Below are 25888 nucleotides of genomic sequence, written 5' to 3'. Positions count from 1 at the left end.
TCTCTGGTCATAAGGAAGATATAACATATTTACTTTATAGACACAAAGACTATTTTGTAACATTTTGTAAAATAAATTGGGTGAAGAGCTAAAATCCCGAACTGTCATTGTTTCTACCCAAACAAATATTACGATATTCATTAGGGTGGAGTGAAAAAACATTTTTTTTCACCAAGCAAAACGCCTGGGGTCCAAAAAGTTGCGTAGTGGCCTGGTGACAACGGGTGTAAAATATTTCCTTGATTGGTTGACATCTTCAGGTTGTGCATGCGCGAAAATGAGGAAAATTTGAAAAAAAAATGGGATATTTTAATTTTTTTTAAATTTTTTTTGTCACCAAGCAAAACGCCTGGGGTCCAAAAATATGCGCAGTGGCCTGGTGATAACGGGTGTAAAATATTTCCTTGATCGGTTGATATCTTCAGGTTGCGCATGCGCACTGAAGTTTGTCGAAAATGAGGAAAATTTGAAAAAATGGGATATTTTAATTTATTTTTTTGTCACCAAATGTGAAATGAAATAAAACTGTTACACCATATTTTTGTCGTTTCTCATTCATATCGAAATATGTGTATTTACTATTTTTAATTTATTTCTTATTTAAATATTTAACCTAATACGCATTTTTTCTTTGTTGCAGAGAGCGATTGTTGCCGTATAGTTAGCTGAGGAAGTGAAATGAATAAAGAGTCCATGCGCAACAGTCGCTGTTGTTCCGAGACAGGTAGAAGGGTAAACGGACAATTACACAGTAAAAAAAAAAGTGACTGAGAAAACTTATAATTTTTCGAAAACAAGACGTCAGGTTGACTGCCCAGTTGTAGGGAGCGCCTCCCGCCTACCGAATGCAGTTCTTCCCACACATCTAGATGTCCTGAAGTACGTGGAATTCAAGCGTGAAGAAAAGAAGCAGCTGAGCAAGAAAGACCCGCCTCTGTCTTTCATCGCAGACGAAGTGGCCTGTCAGGTAGAGGAGGTATGGACTAAGGCATCGATTCCGACAGTGAGTCACCAGAGAGTCGTGGAACTAATTAAGAAGGATGTGGAGAAAGTGCAGAAGCTGAAGAAGTGTTCCTTAAATCGAAGGAACGTCGACGCTTTCAAGAAATCGCTGGACTAATTTCTAAATGAAAATGGCAAGTTGTTCGACATCGCAGCTTGCAAATGTCAGAAATTTTCCCTCTGCCAGTGCGAGAAAGGGAAGAAGGTCCCCAGACAGGAGCAAGAATTCATTGTCGACCAGAGAACAGCTCGGCAGATGTTCATTGGGAGACTGGACGTCAAAGTCACTAAGGCCATTCAGAAACGATTAAGTAGGAAGGAGTCCGAAGCAGCCAGAGCGAGATCTTTCAAAAAGCGGAAGGAAGACCCCGGTCCAAGTTCCCAATTTGACACGGAAGCTGACTATTCGGATTCCAACGATGGGGTCAATTGCGTGGAGTCTGCTATTGCTGAGACAACTGACCAATCAGTAACCTTCGATACCCGGAAATCCACAAAGCAGTCGCCCAGTACCAGTCTCAAACTCCCCACGTTTGCCCAGGTGTTAGACAGATATGGGATTGCTGACAGGCCTGCCGCAGCGATTGCTTCTGCTATTCTGCACGACACAGCCCATCCGTCAGCTGAGAGTACGGTCATCGACAGAAGCAAAGTCAGGCGAGAGCGAGAGAAGATTAGGAAGGGTTTACAAGATCCGCCTCTCCAGCTCCAACCACTGCGGGCACTCTACTTCGACGGGAGAAAAGACAAAACGATGTCTGTTGAAATGATGGCTGATGGAAAATTACATCGCAGGGAGATTGTGAAGGAACACGTGTCCCTAATCAGTGAACCAGAGTCAACATACTTTGGACACGTGACACCAAAATCCGGATCTGCTATAGCAATTACGAATGCAATCCTGGAATACGCAACCGTCGTGAACATGGAGTTGTCGGGACTGCAGGCGATCGGCAGCGACGGTACTGCTGTCAACACAGGAAAGCGAAATGGGGTTATTCATTGCCTGGAAGTTCAGCTGGGGAAACCATTGCAGTGGATAGTCTGTCAACTCCACTTCAATGAGCTTACCCTACGTCATCTAATCGAGTATCTAGAGGGACCTACGAGTAGCTCACGAGGGTATGCGGGACCACTCGCAAAGAGCCTTCATATTTGCGAGAACCTTCCTGTCCTGGAGTTCCAGCCTATCCAAGGCAGTTTTCCCGACGTCGTCCTAGACCTCAGCACAGACCAGCAGTATCTACTCGACATCTGTCGGGCTGTCGCAACCGGGCAATTCCCGCAAGGGCTGGGAGGAAGAAGTCCTGGCATGTTGTCCCATTCACGATGGTTGACTACTGCAAATCGAATCTTGCGGCTGTATGTGGCGAGTGAAATCCCATCTGAAAACCTAGTTATCCTGTCCACGTGCGTGGTCTGCGTGTACGCTCCAATGTGGTTCAATATCAAGCGCCATTGGAAGATCACGGATGCACCAAAGAATCTATGGCATTCCATGCAGTTGTCGCAGTACCTCGATCCGGAACTGGAGAAGGTCGTTTACGACACCATGCAGAGAAACGCCTTCGCCGCACATCCCAAAAACCTTCTACTGGCGATGCTGCATGACGAGAGACCTCATATTCGTACTTTGGCCAAGAAACGAATCCTGAAGGCAAGAGAGACTCCTTTTGGTCCTGGCGGCTCGATTCGAACCTTCGAAGTTCCGCCGTTGAACTTCAGCGCCAAGGATTACACAGACATCATCTTTTGGCAAGACCTCGCTGTCACCGAACGGCCACTCGTTATTGGACTGCCAGAAGATAGCCTGGATCAAGATCAACTTCAAAATCTGTGGTGGAAGGATCTACCGTGCCATACGCAAGCAGTCGAACGATGCATTCGTGTGATGACAGAAGCTGCAACTCAAGTCTGTGGACAGGACAGGCGCGATGGTTTCATCCGGGCACGTCTTCTGAATCGGCTCGTAATGCCGAAGTTTGAAACTAAGAAATACTTTCGCCCCTGTTAATCATTAATTAATTAATAAATAATCAACTAATTGCTTCTTAACTTACTCTTACAAACAATACATGAATGTTGCTAACAGAACTTCAGTGCACGAATTGGGCTTAATGGAATAATAGCATTTATTGGTAAAGCAAAAAAGGATGTTACTTCAGTGCGCATGCGCAACCTGAAAATATCAGCCGATCAAGGAAATATTTTACACCCGTTGTCAACTTTTTGGATCCCAGGCGTTTTGCTTGGTGACAAAAAAAAATTAAAAAAAATAAAATATCCTATTTTTTCAAATTTTCCAAATTTTCGCCAAACTTCAGTGCGCATGCGCAACCTGAAGATATCAACCTATCAAGGAAATATTTTACACCCGTTGTCACCAGGTAACCTTTTGGACCCCAGGTGTTTTGCTTGGTGACAAAAAAAATAAAGGAAAATAAATTAAAATATCCTATTTTTTCAAATTTTCCTCATTTTCGCCAAACTTCAGTGAGCATGCGCAACCTGAAGATATCAACCGATCAAGGAAATATTTTACACCCTTTGACACCAGGCCACTACGCAACTTTTTGGACCTCAGGCGTTTTGCTCGGTGAAAAAAGTTTTTTTCGCTCCACACTAATATTCATGTATGCAACCAGGTACACACAGCAGTGCAATATTCTTTACGACTGCTACCAAAGAATGTGAGGGGTTGTGTATTCCTTGTACCTAGTATGAATGTAATTTGTGTTTTTCTCATTCCATTGCTGGATCTAATTTCTCATTCCATTGCTTCTTTTTAGTCGCGCATTAAAATGTCTCCAGCGAGCGAAATTTCAGCACTGCTGTCGGATTTACAAGTTCATAATCGCAGCTGTTATTATTTTGTGTGTTGTGTCTTTATGGGACTTTTTTTTCTCTGAGTGCAATTTCACAGCACGTTTCAATCTGAGTTCATTGTGTTTGCCTTTTTAAAAAATCTCTCTACACTAAAGATTACTATCTATCTCTGAGTCACTGAGTTGATACCTTCTTGCTCAAAGGTAAAAGATATTTCCCTTTGATTGTGCTCTTATGTACACAGAAAGACCGATTTCTAAGTATACAAATTAACAACTAACATCAATATTATGTTAACAATACTAATTACATAGTAATAATAACCATTACTATGTTAAAAGGAATTATATTAATTACACAGCAATAATGTCATCATATACATAGGGTAATTAAGTTACGGTCTTCAATTAATATCAACAATAAGAAATCTTCTTCATTTTCTTACCTTGTCTATACTCTCGAAACATTTCTTGAGGTGGGGCTGCACAGCCAACACATTTCTTGCTTGAGATAAGATCTCCAAAAGTTCTTCGTCACTAAGGAAGTAAAATCGTGGGAAGATCATTCTCTTCGATTCTAAGTATTCCGCAAGGCCTTTCTGGACCTGCTCCAACAACTTGTTGCTCTCCTTCAGGTTCTCCAGTAATCGTCTATCAGGACACACATCAAGAATCTGAAAAAAAAACAATATTTATTTATTTATTTATGACTTCTTCCGAGCACTTAACCACGTGCATACATTCTTTTTTAAAAAAAAAAGCACCAATATATAGAAAATATTAACAATTACAAAATAAAATTATTAAACCACATAAAAAGAAGAATATACTACTTAAGTAAAAAAATAGTTAAACACTTCAAAAACAAAAATTGAAAATAACATACAATATAGGAAACGAAAATAACATGGAGAAACTTAAAATGCATATATCATATAGCGCTACCAGAACTATGAATATATAAGCTGTACAAATTAACAGGTTACCTATTGATTGTGTGTTCTTATGTGGGTTATTAATAATCTCGTAAAACGAAGATGACTCATGAGGTACCAGTATCCTTATCTTTACTTAAGAGAAGGGAATTTACAGATTTTTTAAATTTGGCAACTGTGGAAACGTTGTGTATTAATTGAGGTAAACTGTTCCAGAGGCGTGTAGTACTTACTGTGAAGGATTTTGAGCATGAATCAGAATTGTGACTGGGTATGGAGAGCAAGAAACGTTTATGACATATACGACATGTAGAAGGCCCATGCCCTTCTCCATCATCTGCATATCGAAATGCAGATGAGGGGCACATTTAAATATTGATATGTAAATATATATATATATATATTGTGGTAAAATTAATTGCTTATTAGTAGCATATTCATTGCATATTAATTAGTTATTATGAGTAAAGATATGTAAAACACTGAACATAGTACGTAAATATTAATACAATATTGTATTATATTGTTTTGTTCAATTGTGTTTATTCCTTTTTATAGGCTTGTTATAGTGGTTTTTCGGGTTGCATCTAATTACCGAGTCTTTGTATAATGTATATTAAAAGGGGATGAAGGAAGAATTATATTAATATTCATATACAATGGATAAATTAAAGAAGAAACAGGCAGATTCTATAGGAATCATGCATGCATTTTAGTATGTTGGAAGACAGAGCTAGCATGGACAGAAGTTTTTTTTTCCCGACTTCTTGTCGTCCAGATTTCAAGATGTGAGGTCTACACAACTCATCATATATAGAAATCACCAGAAGAAGGAAAAATAAGACTCCTAATACACAGGAAGTAGCCTACAAAACTTCCTTAGTGGAACCACACTGAAGTGGATACACTCGGTAGAAACACATCATTTGTATTGTTTCAAAAGTCATAAAATTTTTCACTTCTACCTGCGAAATTTTAGTTTTCTATAGGTGTGATTTTCTATGTAGCGAGCTCTAGCGTCACTTCCACCCCCACTTCACCCAGGACCGGTAGTCGTCAGCCAGCGAACCTTTAGCTTGTTCCCAAGATGCAACACCATTTTAAAATGTTTACTTTGTTTTGACTTATTTTCTATGTGTAATATTAATATTTACGTACTAAGTTCAAAAACGTTCTTGGAAATACCGTCAAAATTCCTGATTTATTTTATCATCGTGATCCCTACTCGTACAAGACGTTTGGATCTTGTAATTATCAAAAAGTAAGAATAAATATATAGGTTTCCTCTATCTCTCTCCATGTAAACATGGTTGCCATTGCAGCAGACAGCTTGAAGGGCGGCCGCAGGAAATTGGGCTGACTTCCGCTTCTAGGAGAGATGACAGTGTATGAATAACATATCAATGTATTTTATAAATATTGTTCTTAATTTCTATGTATTTTAATATGTAATTTTCTTTTCCATAAGTGTGAAATAAGTATGAAAAACATTTTGTTTATAAAAACTCTCATAGATTTCTGCTAGGTGCAGAAAGTTTCAAACTTATCCGTCAGGTGCATATAGCAGCACCTGTCAGTGAGGTGAAGGGTTGGTTGTGCCACCAGAAGCAGCGGAACTGGTGTTTTGCAGAAAAGACCACCCGTAAGATAGCCTGAAGGGACAAAAACCTTTGTCAGAGACTCTTGACGAAGCGAGTTTCTGCGTTTCCTGGTTTTTGTCGATAGATATACTTGTTTTCGGGAGAAAACATGGGAGTTCGTTGTTAGGTTCGGTGTTGTTAACATGTAAGCTATCATCTCTAACTTTATCAGTGGCGTCTAACCCAGGGTGTGTGGACATAGTCCCCAAGGATTCCTGTGAGACATATTATAACTCGTGTGTGTAGTGAACTTATCTTCTACATATCACTTCGAGTGTTTATAAGAATGTGTTACACAAAAGTGCTTAATTGTAGCGTTTGCATCGAAGACTTACACTTAACTGCTGGTAATAATGGAGCTTAACCATTAACATCGTTTACTATAACTTTTACTTTTCATTATAAAGTGCTAACCGCCACGTTCAGATAAAGGCATATCTTATCCAAATCCCCACCAGTAAGTATGGGGAAGCAATTTTCCTTTTATCATGCCAGTGACACTGCGAAAGTAGTACATCTCTAGTAGAGATTGTTAACAAGGCCTGTATCGCTTATTACACAGAGCCTTCCTTGGACTTATGTACAAGGCTACAAGCATCATTTTGAATGGCTTCATGGACATTCTAGATGCCTATAGTGGGATACAGCATTATCCAGTCATTTAACGTAGTGAAGAACACTTACCCTCCATGGTGGAATAAGAATGTGGAAGGACTTGTGATGTGGATCTAGAACTGTGTGTGTTTTCAAGCATCTGTTTTAACTACAGGAATAGTGCTACAACTAGCGATGCTATTTACATATTTAACCATTTTTGTTTCTTTATTAATTTGGTGAAAATTATAAGAATTTGTGAAATTGATAACTCCTCTGAGACTGTTCAGAGACTATAAACTCTTCAAGAAATGAGGAGTTAAGATATCTGTATATATATTATATTTTTTTTAAACTGAAAAGGTCAAGCAGACCTTACTTTATATCAAATTTTCATCCTCCCCATTTTTGTTGTTTTGGAATATAGAAAAGAAGTGTTGATGGTGTCTATATATATATATATATATAATGATATATAAAAGTTCGTGTAAGTGTAAATAGTGGTGCACTACTCAAGGAAAGTAATGCGTGAGTGTATAGGAGTGAGGATACCTCAACAGCTCCCATCTTAATGTGTTATATTGGAAATAAAACCTACATCTCTATCCAGAATCTGTGTTCAACTCAATTGCTGCAGGGTGAGTACCTACTGCTAATGAGAATGTTTTGTTTTCAAGAGGGTGATACAAGGAACCATTTTCCCTTGTTTTGTGTATGGCTGACTGGCTCTCTGCATGGAGTCCAGAGAGAAATTTAATGCCCTAGGAACTATAATAACAATCATGAGTATAGTGAGCTCAAACACAGGCTGCTACCTGTAAGTTGTAACGTTTAAATTTTTTTTTCTTTTAACCTATTTGGTAAACATTAAACTGACTCACTATAGTAGCGTCTTTGACCATGGTTGTTATGCAGCTAACCCTGAGATCTGCTGTTCCACTATTCTAAATTTGTTATGCTCTACCGACATATTGAATGGAGTGGCGGCTCTTGCAGGAGAGAACCTTTATCTCCAAGAGGGATGGTATCATTTGTAGGTGTGTGTAATTTGCATTTTATTCAAATCTCTATGTAAATTTGAATATCCCCAGCCACTCCACTTCATTTATTTTATTTTATTTTGTGGTGGTGTTCTTAGGTAGTAGTTTTGTGGCTCTAGCTACCTGCACCTCACAAAAAAGTGGCGCCCCAGCTATTGGGCTGGATTTTCACGTGCTGTTTTAGCCACTCACAGAAAAAGTGTCTACCCAGCTACGGGTCTCGATACTTCACGCTCTTGCGCCAACAAAAAGTGGCCTGTAGCGTAAAGGGGCATTGAGTATACGCAATATACTTCCTGGTCAGCATACGATTAAAATTTTCGGTATATGTTTTTTTTCTCTTCCCGAAATTTCCAAGAACGAAGGTGTCTTGTGTTGAAATTTATTTGTGTTCTGAATTTATTTGTGTTTATTTGTGTTTGAATATTTCAAATTGTATTAGAGAATTCAGTTTGTTTAGAACTTAGTTGGGAAGAAAATTTTGTAATACTGTTGTTAGATTTAAATGGTCTTAACGCGAGCACAGGCTCGAAAAGTTGAAATCATGGACAGAGAGTTCGTGAATGAAGAGTTCGGTCAGAGAGCTGACGAGCTCTCAGATGAGGTACTTGTTGAAGTACATGGTGAAAATGAGTGCACCACCAGCGTAGTGGGAGACGCTGCCGTGGTAGAAACGGTCCTGCCAGTCACAGGTAGGGCACCGGAAGTACCATTGCGGGAGGACAGGGAAGAAATCAGAGAAAATCAAAGCGAAGTTAGCCCAACCGGTAACTTAAGTAGTGCTATGGGAAACATGAGTAATGAAAATATAGCAGCAATGCTAATTGAACTTTTGCAAGGTCAAAAGAAATTTGATAAGAAACTTGAAGAAAATAGTAGAAGTCTAAAGGGACTTGAAGAGAGTACGCGAAAACAGGATGAGAATGCTAAGATTTTAGAGAAAAAGTTAGAATCAAAGCTAGTAGAAAATGCAACCCATTTAGAAAACAAAATAGCAGAGAGTGCAAAGGGTTTGGAGAAATTAGAAAAGAAATTAGAAGAGAGCTCAGAGAAATTAGACAGAAGAGTAGAGACTGGCCTGGAGCAGGTACATAGAGAGACGAAGGACATGTATAAACGTCTCGAACAGGCCATAGAGTCCAGTAATGCTCGTCTCGAACTCCAGTTGGAGACTGTGAGTTCAAGACTAGAGCACAGCGAACGGGAATTGACCGAGCGGCTCGAGATCACCACCGTAGAGCTCAGGGGGGAGATCGAAGGCACTCGTGAAGAACTAAACTCACGCGTTCAGGAAACCACCAAGAAGTTAGACGAAAATTACTCTGATCTCACTGACAGTATTCAACAGGTCTCGTCTCGTGTAGAACAGACCACGAGAGAACTTAATAATCAGGTCAGGCGAGTGGAAGTGAGTTTCGCTTCCCAACTAGCAAGGCTCAGAGGGGAAATCGAACAGGAAACGCCACTCGAGGAGATACGCTCAGAGTGCAACGGTAGCATCCAACAGATGCAAGAGACCGTACAGGATGTTTGCACACAATTGGAGAAGAAAATGGAGGAGTGGAAAAACTCCATCCAGAAGGAGACAAGCGAGGTGATTGAGGGGAGACTCGCCAACATCTCTGTCTCCGCCACCCAAGAACGTCCTCCATCTCCACCAAACACCTCGAGTCGCGACCTATCCGGTTCTCAACCTGGGAACCTCGCTACTTCCCACGAGACAGACCCTGTTCCGTCGACGTCTCGCTCATGCAATCATGAGACGAGACAAAGCCTAGCAACTGCGTTAGGACTGATACACAGAGATGTCACCCTGAATGTGTATACTGGAAACGAGACAGAGACTGAAACTTTTAACTTTCTCCAAGATCTCGACCGGTACTTCGAGGTTACCGGAGTACCGAACGAGATGAGATTTAGCTTCATCCCGCGTGCCGTCCGGAACACCTGTTACCAATGGTTCCAGGTGAACCAAAGCAAAATTAACTGTTATGAAGATTTTGTATATGAATTTAGAAAATGTTATTTAAGCGAAGAGCGGCTGGCTACTCTAAGAGCGAATATTTTAACTTCCCATTTTGACAGCAGGGTACACAAATCCCCGGCAGAATATCTGTTAGATTTACTGCATAAAAACAGTATTTTGGAGCCCCGCATGTCCGATGCAACGTTACTTAAGGTACTTCCGCGACATTTTCCCAACTGGCTATTTAGGGCAATAGTCTCTTCTCGCCCTAAATCCATAGCAGAATTGTTAAATTTGGTCCAAGAGCTGCAGTCGTCGATGACTAATCGCGACCAGTTCTATCAAACCAACCAGAGGAAAGGGGTCAACATGCTCCAAGTGAGCATGGAAAATGAGGACAATAACCCCTCTGGCCATAGTGGTAAGCACGCTGTTCGAAAGAAAAACAGAACGAGAGAGAACCAGCGTCCTTATCAGAGACAGACATTCCAACACGAATCAAAACAACCACCAGCGCTCCCCGCCTCGCAACCAGAGCAGCGGAAGTGGGTCGTCTGGCTGGTCACGTGGGGGGAACTCCCACTCCACCCACAACAACGGTCGTGTAGCCCGCGGTAGGAGGGGCGGAATGCGCAGTACGGAGAGACAACGAGGAAATTCCTTTCGCCAAGAGGACGAGGAAATTCAATTACTCGAACGTTATGACCGGGCGCCACCTTCTACCAGCCAAAACATAAACAATACCAGGACTAACCAATCCTCTTCTCCTTCGTCACGAGAATGAGGATTGTCCGCATGTGCTTGGAACAACGGTAGGATGGGACTGGAGAAAACGAGTACACCCGAGTTGTCAAATTTAAATTCCAAGTATGTGCGACATTTAGAAGATAACTTAGAAAGTAGACATTTTGAGGAAAACTCTTGTGAAACCGCAGTAAAGGAAATTTTCGTAACGCAAGAAGAAAAAGAAGAAGAAAATTGTAATTTTTGTTTAGCAATAAAGTTGAAGAAGCATTTTAGTGAAGGCATGTTAGAAAACAAATTAACATTATTATGTAGGAATGGAGAAAACATTGATTTAGATAGGGCTATCTATGAAGAGGCAAACGGAATTTTTAAGAATTTGTTTGATTCTAGTAACGATGAACTACCTACGAATAACGTCATCTCACTGCCAGAGATAAAAGTAGTTTTGTTTGGAAAGGAAGTCAATTCTTTATTGGATACAGGGGCAACTTGCTCCGCAATTTCGAAAGAAATTTGGGACTCGGTCTCAAATAGCCACCCCACACCCGCATTTTTGAGTGCTAAGAATATACGGGTTACGTCAGCTTTTGGAAGTAAATCGGCGACGATCATAGGCCAAACGCTGTTAGTCATTCAGATACATGGGAAGGAATTTCATACACTAGGCATTATAATTTCAGGTCTGAACAGATCTTTGATTCTAGGGTCCAACTTCTTTACCGAATCTCGTGCCGTGTTAGACTATGACACCGGCCTTCTACATCTCAAACATCCTTATGATGTAGAAGTGAATTTTAGATCAGTAGATTGTGAGACTGGGGATCTAGTAGTTCGCTGTTTGGAGTTGAGTGGAGAGTGCGAAAAACCTTTCAGTTTTATAGATGAAGTTGATAATTTTGAGTATAATTTTTCCCCGTCAGACGAAAGACGGAAGGCCATACGGGTTAGCGCACAGAATGAGCCTAAGACCTGCAGAGAAAAGGCAGCTCGTCCCCGAACTTGGATGACGGTAGATTCCCAAGTGCCCAAGAAATGGCGGTTCATGTATTCCCACCAGAAGAGTGGATGAAAGTGAACACACGTGCCTCCCACTCAGAGATAGAGGAGTTTGTATCGAACTACTCAGATCTCTCAGCCTCTCAAAGAGTAAGTTTGAAAGCTGTGCTTCTTAAGCATCAAGCGCTTTTTGATGTCAAGCCAGATTGCATAGCTAACTACGAGCATGAGATCGGAGTAACGGACGAACGTCCAATAAAAACAAAATTATATCCTTACCCAAAGAGATTCAGGAATTTGGTATCGAATGAAATTTCGCGTTGGTTGGCCTGGGGGTGATCAAGAAGATGCCTACAGCATATATAAACCCTCTGGTAGTGACACCGAAGAGTGACGGACGTATTCGGGTCTGTATAGATGGCCGAGCTCTGGCCAAAATTTCAGGTGATCTTTCCGACAAACCAATGCCACCCCTATCTGTTCTCCTAGACATCTGTGACAATTCTTGGTTCAGCTGCGTTGACGCAACCGAGATGTTTTTACAGATCAAAGTAAAAGAAAGCGACCAGAAATATTTAGGATTCCTACATGAAGGCATTTCGTATGTTTTCCAGAAACTTCCATTTGGTACAAAACAAAGCCTTGCTTCTTGCGTCAGAGCATTAGATATGCTGATTGGATCAGAAGCTAGAGAGTACTGCGGCGCATACGTGGATGACCTGATTCTAGCCGACAGGAGCTTCAATGATCACATAGTACACCTCGACAGAGTGTTGGGTTTACTTACTGCGGGCGGCCTAACTCTCAGGCTGAAAAAGTGCAATTTTGCCAGAAAAAGCTTGAACATACTTGGATTCCATCTTTCGCAATCCGGTATCGGCAAAGATCCGGCGAAAGTGAGGCAGGTGTTGGACTTTAGAACACCCCGGAACGTAAAGGAACTGCGTTCCTTCATTGGGTACTGCCAGTACTATAGATGTTTTAGTAGAAAGTACTCAGAAGTTCTCCATCCGTTGTTCCAACTCCTAAAGAAGAATGTGAGGTTCAAATGGGAACCAGAGCATCAGGCAGCGATGGATAGGATCAAGCAGATCTTCCAGGAGGAAGTAGTACTGAAAACCGTCCTGCCTGACAAACAGCTGATTCTAGAGTGTGATGCGTGTGACATTGCGTGTTCATCTCTGTTGTACCAGCGTGATGATAATGATGATATTCGTGTCATTGCTTTTACATCACGGGTGTTTAATGCAGCACAGAGAAATTATTCTGTAACGGAGAAGGAATTTTATGGACTAATAAATGGGGTTGTTAAGTTTAAGCAGTATTTAGTTGGGACTAAATTCATAATACGCAGCGACCACCTTGCTCTTAAATTTATTCTCTACTGCAGGCTTACAAACCAGCGCATCACCCGGTGGGCGATGTTGCTCTCCAATTTCAATTTTGAATTCCAGTTTGTTAAGTCGAACGAGAATTTGAGTGACTATCACTCTAGGTACCCTCCTCACACAGAAGAAGACCTCAGTGTTGCACGGAAGCCTATCCTCCAGGAGTCGCTGATGTCCATCCTGACGGACATTCCTTGTGAGTTGAGGAAAATGATAGCCATACTACCGGAGATGCAGTCTTCAGATCCTGTCTACGGCAAGATCAAGAGAGATGTAGAAGAGAAGACGGACTCACCAAAGGTGAATGGTGCTTGTCACCGGTTTGAAGTATTGAACGGGCGCTTATGCAAGCGTGACCGGGAAGGAGTCCGAATATGCATCCCAGAAGTGCTAGTAGTTCCACTGCTCGATTTTTACCATACAGATCGAGGGCACATGTCGGCCAGCAAACTACTCCCACTTCTATCAGAATTCTTCTTATGGCCGAAGATGAGAGCAAGTGTGAGGAAATTTTGTGCTTCCTGCGAATTATGCCAGAAAAGCAACCCTCCCCAATGTTATCGTCCGGGACCACTGAATCCCGTTGTTGTTGAGAAGCCAGGCTACTTGGCCTGCGCCGATTGGTTAGGACCTCTAACCAAGGGAATTGGAGGAGTCCACTATATCCTAGTATTCTACGACGCATTTTCAAAACTGATTGGATTGTATGCGTGTAAGAAAGAAAACACGACCACTGCAATAAGGAAACTGAAGTATTACTTAAAAGTTAACCCTAGTGTGGAACTAGTCTTGACAGACAGAGGGTCACCTTTCCAGTCTAACCGCTGGAAAAATGAGTTAGCAGATCTTGGTATCAGGCACATCACTTCCACGCCATATTATCCCCAGGGTGAGATGGCCTAGGTGGCTGTCAAGGCGACAGTACGTTTACTACGTAAATTGTGCCATGATAACCAGAGATTGTGGCCCAAATACTTGGACAAAATTGAGAAGTGTTTAAATTCGGCAAAGCACCTGACCACTGGCGTGTCAGCCTTTGAGTGTCACTTTGGACAATCTATGTCTAGAGACATAGCCAGGCTGTTTGAGATCCCGGAAGTGGAAAAACGCCATGACGTGCAGTATTACATAGAGATTGCTCGTAAGAACCACAAAAGGAATGCTGCTGCACGAAAACGTAATTTTGACAAGTCACACCGTACTGTAGAGTACAATGTATATATTACTGTTAAAAAGAAAACCATCTATCACCTTTTATTAACTATTAGAGATAGTATTACTATTTGTAATGATTGCGCTCTTAAAGCGGCTATGATAAATTTAGATTTTAAAAATGCCTTTGATAATATTGAACACTCGTACTTATGGTCTGTTTTCAGAAAATTCGGTTTTAATGAACAATTTGTTACATGGATGAAATATTTTTATAAAGACTCTCATACGAAGTTAAATGTTAACGGTCACCTATCCAACAACATTCCCATCAAACGTTCAATAAGACAAGGTGATCCCCTTTCAATGTTGAGTTTTGCTATTAGCCTGGCTCCCCTATTATATGCTATGAATGACCGCCTAACTGGTCTAAATATTATTACCCCTGCTATAAAGGTGGCTAGTTATGCAGATGATGTTACAGTTTTTGTCTCTTCTAAACTAGATTATTCTCTCATGATGGAATGTGTTCGTGAATATGAGGTAGCATCTGGGGCTAGATTAAATGTTTGTAAATCACATATGTTAAACATAAACAATAGTATTGATTTTAATGATATAGATACCGTCCCTCAGGCCGACAGTATCAAAATTTTAGGAATTACCTTTTATTCAAACATAATGCACACTATTGATGATAACTATACGAATATTGTAAACACACTGCGTCATTCAGGTTATGTAAATCAATCCAGAAATCTATGTTTATATTCTAGAGCTAAATTTATAAATGTTTATCTCTTAAGCAAAATCTGGTATTTGGCAAATGTATTACCTATGCCTCAACTCATAGGAAAACAAATTCAAAGTTTATGTGGTTGGTTTCTATGGAAACATCAGGTCTTTCGTGTTAAATATGATGTAATATGTTGTTTACATTCACAAGGTGGCATCGGTCTGTTCAATGTGAAAGAAAAAGCTGCTAGTTTGTATGTTACTCGCTCAATGACCTTGTACACAGACGAAACTAATAGTGTAACACGACAACTGCTCACTTACGTATTAGCACGAACAGACAGGAGTCTACCCCTGTGTATGGCTGACCTCTCTCAAAGCTGTAAGTACTTGGAAACTGTTTTGTGTGATTATATATATCTGTCCCAGCTTTTTTATCTTAAAACTTTAAGTAGTAAAAAGCTGTATGTTTTTAAAATGACTAGATTATATGTCCCACCTAAAATTGTGTTAGATGAGTGCTTGTGTAATTGGTCCAATATTTGGGCCAATATCAATGACTCGACCTTGAGTGTTGCCAGCAAATCTATCTGGTTTATGATTGTCCATAATGTTATTGATACTAAAGAAAAGAGAAACAAATATGGTTTTAGTCCTGATGCTCTTTGCAATAGATGTAACAATATAGATACGTTGATTCATAGAATCACGACATGTCTGGAATCCACAAAAATCTGGTCTCAGTTACGTCACTTTTTAGCCATTCTTACTCGTAGTTCGGAACGCAATATAAATATTAGCATAGTTTTAAGACCTGATTATCGTTTTTATCCCGTTAGTAAACAACATAGTGTCAATTGCTATATAGGAACGACTGTGAAATATATTTTTAATTCCAACTTAGAAGCAGGGGGAGCCTTCTATGTACAGTATTTACAAAAAGAATACTCCAAATTAGCAAAGAATGTACGTAATAAGCTATTTGCAAATTTTATAGCCAACTCATTGTTCTCGTAACTTCCTTTTTTTGTGACAAAAGCATAACCACTTCAATGTAATTGATTCTTGAGTTACAATAAATTTTCTTTAAAAAAAAATGGTAGAGCGTTCATCTCCGCTGCTTGGAGTCCCTGGTTCAAATCCTGCTCCCGCCAAGTGAACTTTGTGGTGGACAAACACCGAGTGAGTGGGTTTTCTCGGGGTTCTTCCGTTTCCTCCCACTTTCTTCATTCCACCATTTCATTCATCTCTCATCATCACCGTCTCCTTTAGCCTAACAGGCATAAGCGTGGGACGTAAAACTTAAAAATTTCATTTCATTTCATTTCAAAACGGTTCCATTACTAACATTAACCTCAATATAAAAATTTTTGTTATTTTCCCAATTTTTCTGGGAAGAAATCGAAAAGAAAGAACATTTTCTTACCAACTGGTTCAAGATTTCCGAAAATTTTGCAACACTGCTTATACCATTTCACTACACTACACCTACTTCTCTAGACCACCAGGGACACACGCATAGAAGCATCGAGGACAATTAAAAACGCAAATAATCTTCAGATGGACGGGAACCTGCAATGGGTTTCGACTCGTACCATTTTACTACACATTGGCTTCGCTAAACTAACGGGGAAACACACATGGAAAATTTGAGGACACTTAAAAAGGGGTAAAGTCTTCAGATCGGCGAGAACCTGCAATCGGTTTTGCCTAACGCCATTTCACTATACCACGCTAGACCAGCTGGGACACATACATGGGAGCTTCGAGGACACTTAGAAACGACCATAGTCTTCAGATGGACAGGAACCTCCAATGGACATCGCTTTACCGTTGTCACTCTAATGAATCAGACCGCTCCAGTATATCATGCGACTTTTTGGACCAGCAGGGATACAAACAATGAAACATCGAGAATATTTAAGAACGCCCATGGTCTCTAGAATTAAAAACCTAATAGATTAGACGTTGTAATTCGAAGTCGAACGTACGAGATTACTTGGCTATTCCCAGTGGCATCATTGGAACCACCTAAGTTTTAATCTTAAGGAAATAATGTTAAATTACCAGCGGCATCATTGGAACCACCTAACTTTTAATCTTAAGGAAATAATGTTAAATTACCAGTGGCATCATTGGAACCACCTAAGTTTTAATCTTAAGGAAATAACGTTAAATTACCAGTGGCATCATTGGAACCACCTAAGTTTTAATCTTAAGGAAATAATGTTAAATTACCAGTGGCATCATTGAAACCACCTAAGTTTTAATCTTAAGAAAATAATGTTAAATTACCAGTGGCATCATTGAAACCACCTAAGTTTTAATCTTAAGGAAATAATGTTAAATTACCAGTGGCATCATTGAAACCACCTAAGTTTTAATCTTTAGGAAATAATGTTAAATTACCATTGGCTTCATTGAAACCACCTAAGTTTTAATCTTAAGGAAATAATGTTAAATTACCAGTGGCATCATTGGAATTACGTAAGTTTTAATCTTAACAAAATAATGTTAAATTACCAGTGGCATCATTGGAATTACGTAAGTTTTAATCTTAAGGAAATAATGTTAAATTACCAGTGGCATCATTGAAACCACCTAAGTTTTAACCTTAAGGAAATAATGTTAAATTACCAGTGGCTTCATTGGAACCACCTAAGTTTTAATCTTAAGGAAATAATGTTAAATTACCAGTGGCATCATTGAAACCACCTAAGTTTTAATCTTAAGGAAATAATGTTAAATTACCAGTGGCATCATTGGAACCACCTAAGTTTTAATCTTAAGGAAATAATGTTAATTTACCAGTGACATCATTGGAACCACCTAAGTTTTAATCTTAAGGAAATAATGTTAAATTACCAGTGGCATCATTGGAACCACCTAAGTTTTAATCTTAAGGAAATAATGTTAAATTATCAGTGGCATCATTGGAACCACCTAAGTTTTAATCTTAAGGAAATAATGTTAAATTACCAGTGGCATCATTGAAACCACCTAAGTTTTAATCTTAAGGAAATAATGTTAAATTACCAGTGGCATCATTGAAACCACCTAACTTTTAATCTTAAGGAAATAATGTTAAATTACCAGTGGCATCATTGAAACCACCTAAGTTTTAATCTTAAGGAAATAATGTTAAATTACCAGTCGCATCATTGAAATCACCTAAGTTTTAATCTTAAGGAAATAATGTTAAATTACCAGTGGCATCATTGAAACCACCTAAGTTTTAATCTTAAGGAAATAATGTTAAATTACCAGTGGCTTCATTGAAACCACCTAAGTTTTAATCTTAAGGAAATAATGTTAAATTTCCAGTGGCATGATTGGAACCACCTAAGTTTTAATCTTAAGGAAATAATGTTAAATTACCAGTGGCTTCATTGAAACCACCTAAGTTTTAATCTTAAGGAAATAATGTTAAATTACCAGTGGCTTCATTGAAACCACCTAAGTTTTAATCTTAAGGAAATAATGTTAAATTTCCAGTGGCATCATTGGAACCACCTAAGTTTTAATCTTAAGGAAATAATGTTAAATTACCAGTGGCTTCATTGGAACCACCTAAGTTTTAATCTTAAGGAAATAATGTTAAATTACCAGTGGCTTCATTGAAACCACCTAAGTTTTAATCTTAAGGAAATAATGTTAAATTACCAGTGGCATCATTGAAACCACCTAAGTTTTTAATCTTAAGGAAATAATGTTAAATTACCAGTGGCATCATTGGAATTACGTAAGTTTTAATCTTAACGAAATAATGTTAAATTACCAGTGGCATCATTGAAACCACCTAAGTTTTAATCTTAAGAAAATAATGTTAAATTACCAGTGGCATCATTGAAACCACCTAAGTTTTAATCTTAAGGAAATAATGTTAAATTACCTTTGGATTATCATGTGATGTTTTCATTATTCTTCTCCATATACGTTCCATGGCGATGTACTTCTTACTCTCAACTGGCAGTTGCTTAGTGATGTCTTCACTTGTGAAAATGGGCTCCAGGTACATCCATTGTCTGGAAGCAGTTAGATTCACCAAATATTGTAATTGTCATACTAAAACAACTATAAAAATACACTTAAAATTACTTCTAATTACAACTAAATTATTGATACTCATAAAAAATAATACATGGTTTGATTTTTCATTTTGTAAGTCCAAGACCGCCCTTTAATTGCTATGTGAATTATATTTATTACGTTTTTATTATGTCAAAGGAATTGATTTAGAACTCTGATTGTGAATAGTGTAGGAAAGCCTGGACACTATATCATGACAAACGTTTGTATAATAGGACAAAGTGTACCATAATGGCAAGTTTGATCCCAATTAGATAAGTTCCGTTGATGTTTCTTTTAACTGAAGCAAACTTTAGCATTGTGCTTCTTCGTGGCAAAGCGGTTAGCGTACACACCTTTGGCTTGGAAGACCTGGATTCGATTCCCGGCAGAGAGCTCATATGGTTTAGATTCCACGTTAATCAGTAGATCCCGTCTCATATAGCTCGCTGCTGAAAAGGACGTTAAAGTCAAAAGCAACTCAAGTCAACTCAATGGGGTCTTTGGTTCGATCTCAGTTTTGTGGTGGACAAAAACCGCGTACGTGGGTTGCTCCCGTTCCTTTTCACTTTCTCCATTCCACCATTTCATTCCTTTCTCATCATTACCGTCTCCTTTAGCGTAACCGGCATCTTCGTGGGAGGTAAAACTCAAACATTTCATTTTTCAACTCAACTTTACCGTCCATAATTCGGGAACAAAAAGTTTGCATAACATAATACTTAGCACTCTTATACATATGTACATAAAGTTAAGATCTATTAAGATTCCAAGTTTAATCGGGCCGGATGAGTTTAATATTTGTTTCTTTTCTTAAAAATCTGCCTAAAATTGGGATACACTCTCTGATCGAAGTGATAGAGATAGAGAAAACAGCTCCAGGAAGGTAGCAAATATGTTCCAAAATCCATGTCAAAGTCCTCAACCGTTTTTTCGTGATTTGATCAGAAACAATTGAGGGTGTCACTTTCAATGTGACGAAAAACATCACAGATAATGCCCCGCATTGAAAGAGAAATTTTCAATTGTGCTGGACACATGTCTGCTTATTTTTAGTTACCGAGCTTTATCGTCCTTACTTGACATGATAATTAGATATCTTATTTTTTCCCATAAATTTTGAACTGCCTATCCCTTTTAGAATACGCATTTAATCAAAAATAACATGATAAAATCTCAGATCAAGGTAGATAGTAACTATGTCCTAAACTTTAATTCAAACGGTTCAGTCGTTTCCCCGTGATGATAAGTACAATCTGGATCTCACTTTTATAATACGTATAGATATAAATTATTAAAACTGAAAAAGTGAAACGTATAAACTGTAACTGTGCCCAATTATTCTTAATTTATATTCCCAACTGAGTACCACAACATTCATAAGAGCATGTTCCTTCGCTCTAAGTTAAGTTTATACATCTATACAAAACCAAACATTTCTACACTAATTTAATCAAGATACATTTATTATTGTCTACATCCCATTACCACAATAGAGTTTCTGTTGTTAATTGAGATCCAATTAATCCTCCTATAACCATGCCAACATAATGGTAGAAAGAGATCCTACTACATGAAAGAACATAAGAGATTCATTAAGTCCTAATCCATCTTGATCGAATTGCAATCCAACATGATATGTTTACACAGAATCAAACCTAGAAACACATATTTAATATTCAAGGAGTTTCAAAACAACACCGACGTATGGGAGATGAGTCCTCACACCAGGATAAGGCAAAAGGTATAGACCATCCTTGGTGCACAAATGTTTCCTTTTGGAGTTATACGCTGTCGAAAACATGAAGAAATCAACTTTAAAGGTCCATGGCTCCAAAACTATGAAACCTACCTTAGTCGGGTCGACACTTTATATAGGAACTAATATGTGCCCTATCCAAATATCCGTGTTTCAGAAATCTGCGGTACTTCCGCAACAATTTTTATAGAGATAGTTGGTGAGTACTTTAAATTATATGCCCGTAGCTAAATTCCCTATAAAAAAATTGCTTCGTGACTACCTTAGGATTCTGAAACTTTTTTTTTTTTTGATAGGGCAAATACTAGTTTCTGAGTGAAGTCTTGACTCGACTATGGTAGGCTCCATAGTTTTGGATCTAAGGAGCTTTACAGTTAATTTTTCATGTTTTTGGTAGCCTATAACTCCGAAAGGAGGCATTTGTGCACTCAGGTTGGTCTATACTTTTTATTTTGGCGCCAGGAAACACCTTCCAAACGTTCTCAGTGTTGTTTTGAAACACTCTGTATACGCATGTGGCATTATTCCGTAACATGAAGCATCCGAAGCCTCATTCCCAACATAGATAGACTGCAACCAAAATTTATGAAAAGTCAAGCGACAGGTGAAGCGAATTTGTAAGTTAACATGTGAAAAGGTGATGTAGGGTGCTTGTAGATAAATGGAAGTAGAATTATACAGAGAATTGTAGGAATTTACAAATATGTTAGATGGAAAATTAACCCAGCCAATTTGCAAGTGAATTCACGTAGAATTAATGTACTTAATTTGTTGATAAATCGAAAAGTAATATGCAATGGCGTACTTAAGCCCTCCGAAATTGTATTTACTATATTAAAGAAAATTAAGTATCTTGCAGAATTTTCAAATTTCCAGGACTAAAGTTAGCAAAGCCTCCCCCCCCCCGAAACAAAATCGTAAATACGCCACTGATGATATCGATATATAATTCTGATATAAATCAATAAAACATCAATGCAAAACTGTTTTTATTCAATTTGCAGTTTTTCAGTACGAACATGTGAGTAAATGAAACAAGTAGATAAGCATAGTTGTTATTAACTAGTAAATATAGAAAAATAAAAGACGTTGCTTTTCTTATTCTCGAAATGTTTCCTCAGTAGAGATCATTATGCGTTGTTCAATATATTTTATTTTTATAAATAACTATCTAAAATGGTCGCTGTTCGCACCGGGAGACATTTGTGAAAAAAAGTTCCAACCAATGAAAATGGGAGAGCGCGGTGGCTCAGTGGTAGAGCGTTCACCTCCGGTGCTTGGACTCCCTGGTTCGATCCCAGCTCGCGCCGTGTGGACTTTGTGGTGGACAAGCACCGTGCTCGTAGGTTTTCTCAGGGTTCTCCCATTTCCTCCCACTTTCTTCATTCCACCATTTCATTCATTACTCATCATCACCGTCTCATTTAGCCTAACCGGCATAACCGTGGGACGTAAAACTCAAAGATTTCATTTCATTTTTTCCAATGAAAATGTAAAGTAAAACACCGATTATTCGCAGAATTGGGTGGCAAGATCACTGTGGAAATTGAGGTGCAAACTAAAAAAAATTACAGTATTTCAGCATAAAACTATGTTTTATTGTTTGTATTGCTCGGGTCGTTCAAGTCAGTGATCAAAGAATGTGAAAGTCATGGCCAAACCAAAAGAGCAAGCGCCTACCACTCATCCATAAATTCCGGAAGGCCAAAAGGATTACGATGCACAATAACCTTGTCAGTGATTTCCGACGTTTGCACTGCAGGGCCTATTCTATTTTAGCGGTTGTTGGCTTGGATTAAAATTGTTTCTCTTTCAGGTTCGTAATTAACCCTCCAGTGGCCGATTGCGGATTGCCACTTCACAGTGAACGCACAGTGTCAACGTAATCTACTAACACGCAAATCACTCTTTCCAATTCCCGTTTTCATACCTTACAATAATCGGCTTCTGCTTATCAGAGTAGAATTCCACTTCGAAATGTGTACTATTGTTAGAAATGTTGATTTTCATAATGCAGTTTATTTTTATGTTTCAGAACATACAGTACTTATTTGCATGCGGAATGTCAGTACGCAGCAACTACTTATGAAAACATAATTGGGCGCAACTGTAGCAAGGTTATTTTTTTTCCGCAGCACTCCAGAATAATCGTGGCTTTACTGCAATAATAAAAAAATAAAAGCTATTGTAATTTATGGCTCAAATTTTGGTCCTCCTTTAAGAGAAACCCTTTAATCTTAGTGACATTATAAAAACCTAGCTCGAGGTGGGTACTAACTATGTTACGAAATTCACATAAAACTGTTTTTCCCGTTTTCCCGTTATCGCAAACATTATATTATGTTGCTTTCTACCTGGCGAAAAAAAAAATATAGAAAGTCCTGCTCCTTCCCTTTTAAAATCGAAGATTTTAAAAATGGTGGGATGTGAATCCGTTTGATTTTAATGACGATTTTACATACGTAGTCTCATCTTCCTAATTTCATTGACTCGTTACACACACACACATACACACACACACACACACACACACATATATATATATATATATATATATATATATATATATATATATATATATATATATATATATATATATATATATATATAGAGTGGTTCTGGGTAAATTGCACATACTGAAAAAATGCACAGGGCAAGGTTTCTTGGCTGCCTGGCAAGACTGAGCAAATTGAGTTGTATGTCACGAGAGCACAGAAGGGAAGAATAGTACCGCAAGAAGAAACGCAGTTTTCGTAGGTAAGTAATCCTTTGAGTGTATAAAATTTATTTTCATATGGTCTGATATAACTTTGAGATACTATAGATATAGTTACAAACAACAATCTATTGCTATTAGAACAGAATTCCAAGGTGGAATGGAAGCATGAGGTATTCATGCTTGTCCGTACTCAGCATAATGGCCGCCGAGTTTATCTGTAATTAAGGGTTGCCAGTGGTAGTAAAATTTACAATTTGGGGGTAAATGCGCATATATATCTAAGGATAAAATGCACATATGTGCAAATTACCCCAAACGTTAATGTTAATATTTTGTCTGATGTGATAAAAGCGTAACTATTTTGTGTGTTGGGGGGGGGGGGATTTCACTAGTATAACTGCACGATTGTAACTGTGATTTCAGAGGGTTTCCTGATAGGATGTTTTCCCAGGAGATGCACAATTTCCCTTGGGATGCTTGAGATACCCACGGAAATTTTTGTAGGATATTAATTGTTTAAACTGTTTTTCACTTCCTGTATGTTCAAATTCCATCCAGAGAAAATTTTTCTGAAATCATTACTGGTCATAACCGTTAGGGTAAGCAGGCCCGAAACCAGTCACAGAGGTTTAGGGGGGCCATGAATATGATAGGGGGGCCAAGTCATTAAAAATTATCTTACGAATACCTAAATTTTTTTTGTATTAATAATAGCATTTTGTGTTAAGGTCCGGAGGGGCCACGGAAATTTTACGGCTGGCCAAGCCCCCTAGCCCCCTCTGGTTGCGGGCCTGGTGGTAAGAAGAATAATTGACCAAAACTACGTAAGTAGGAACATACAAAAGATTATATTATAACACTTTTATTACATCATGTAATCAGTTCTTCCTCAACTTCACAAAACAGATCCTAGAAATGAAAAATGAAATGAATTGAAATCTGTAGTTTTACGTCCAACGGTTATGCCGGTTAGGCTAAAAGAGAAGGTGATGATGAGAGATGAGTGCAATGGTGGAATGAAGAAAGTGGGAAGAAACGGGAGAACCCCGAGAAAACCCACGAGTACGATGTTTGTCCACCACAAAGTCCACACGGCGCGAGCTGGGATCGAACCATTGACCCCAAGCACCGGAGGTGAACGCTCTACCACTGAGCCACCGCGCCCCCAAAACAGATCCTTACTTCTAGATTGATAATGTGTACATCCCCCTTATTCCGAATGGATGTACAAATTGATACCGTTGGCCAAGTAATTCGCCTTCAAGCATATTGTCCAACGTAACTTTAATAATAATAATTGTAAACTAATTGTACAACTTCCAAGGAATTTATAAATATCTATCGTAGATAATGTTTCCTGTAAGAGTAGCTTTCTTAACATCCATACGAGCAACAGTTACTTTGTTAACGTCTTCATATAACATAATAGAATCGTCTATTATTCTCCGTGAATCTTAATAACACAATCAACAACAACTTTAATTTTACGTCAATTAGTAATAATCCATGAAATTACAGTGATCTAGACCACTTTTAGCATAATGTCTTATAGTAAAAAATCATCGTTTCTCTTTCCATTACAATTCTTATCATATTACACACAATGTTTCCTCCACTGAAAGCACATACTATAATTAACAAATATGTTACCGTAATATTAGTTTTCGCATTTGGTTTCTGAGGATTTGTTTTGTTCTACTTTCAGATGAACGACCATGGTTCGTGAATACAAACGACGAAGTCAGAGATGTTCCTACGGAGAGGAAGCAGTGCAAGAAGCACTGACAGCTATTAGAGAAGGCATGACCATTTATGGAGCCAGTAAAAGATACGGAGTACCGCGAAGAACTTTGCAGCACCGTCTCAACAGAGACGTTATGTATAGACCAAAATTAGGACGACCCATAGTACTTGGTTCAGCGGAGAAGAACTTAGTAAGACATTTATTGCAGTTGGAATCAAAGGGTTTTCCACTAACTATGGCTGACACTCGAAAAATCGCATATCAATATGCAGAGAAGAATGAACTGAAACACCCATTTAGTTCGCACACTGAAACTGCAGGATATGATTGGTTGTATGGGTTGCTGCAACGGAACAATGTTGTTAGTGTTCGAAAGGCTCAACCCCTCTCTTACGCACGTTCAGATTCTTTGAATAAAGTTGAATGTGACAAATTTTTCAAACTCCTCGATGAACAAATGGAAGAACCTGAAGGTAATCGTTTGCCTCCATCACATATTTTCAACTGTGACGAGACGGGTTTGCAAATGATATTTAAACCGGGAAAAGTGTTGGCGGCTAAAGGCAAAAAATCGGTGC

General features: G+C 38.8%; 1 protein-coding gene across 1 annotated transcript in view; it reads right to left on the bottom strand.

The window, feature by feature from the left end:
- Positions 1–25888, bottom strand: part of LOC145670651 (dynein axonemal heavy chain 1-like) — a gene marked incomplete at its 3' end in the record, with an annotated part of 1762390 nt that overhangs the window by 1550222 nt on the left and 186280 nt on the right. The window contains 2 exon segments of the mRNA XM_081739441.1: positions 4274–4501; positions 18913–19045. Coding sequence (XP_081595567.1) covers positions 4274–4501; positions 18913–19045 — 361 coding nt within the window.

The sequence above is a fragment of the Thermobia domestica genome, chromosome 14 (assembly GCF_964235325.1).
Source record: "Thermobia domestica chromosome 14, izTheDome1.hap1.1, whole genome shotgun sequence".
NCBI lineage: Eukaryota > Metazoa > Arthropoda > Insecta > Zygentoma > Lepismatidae > Thermobia > Thermobia domestica.
This window is presented reverse-complemented; position numbering and strand designations above follow the sequence as displayed.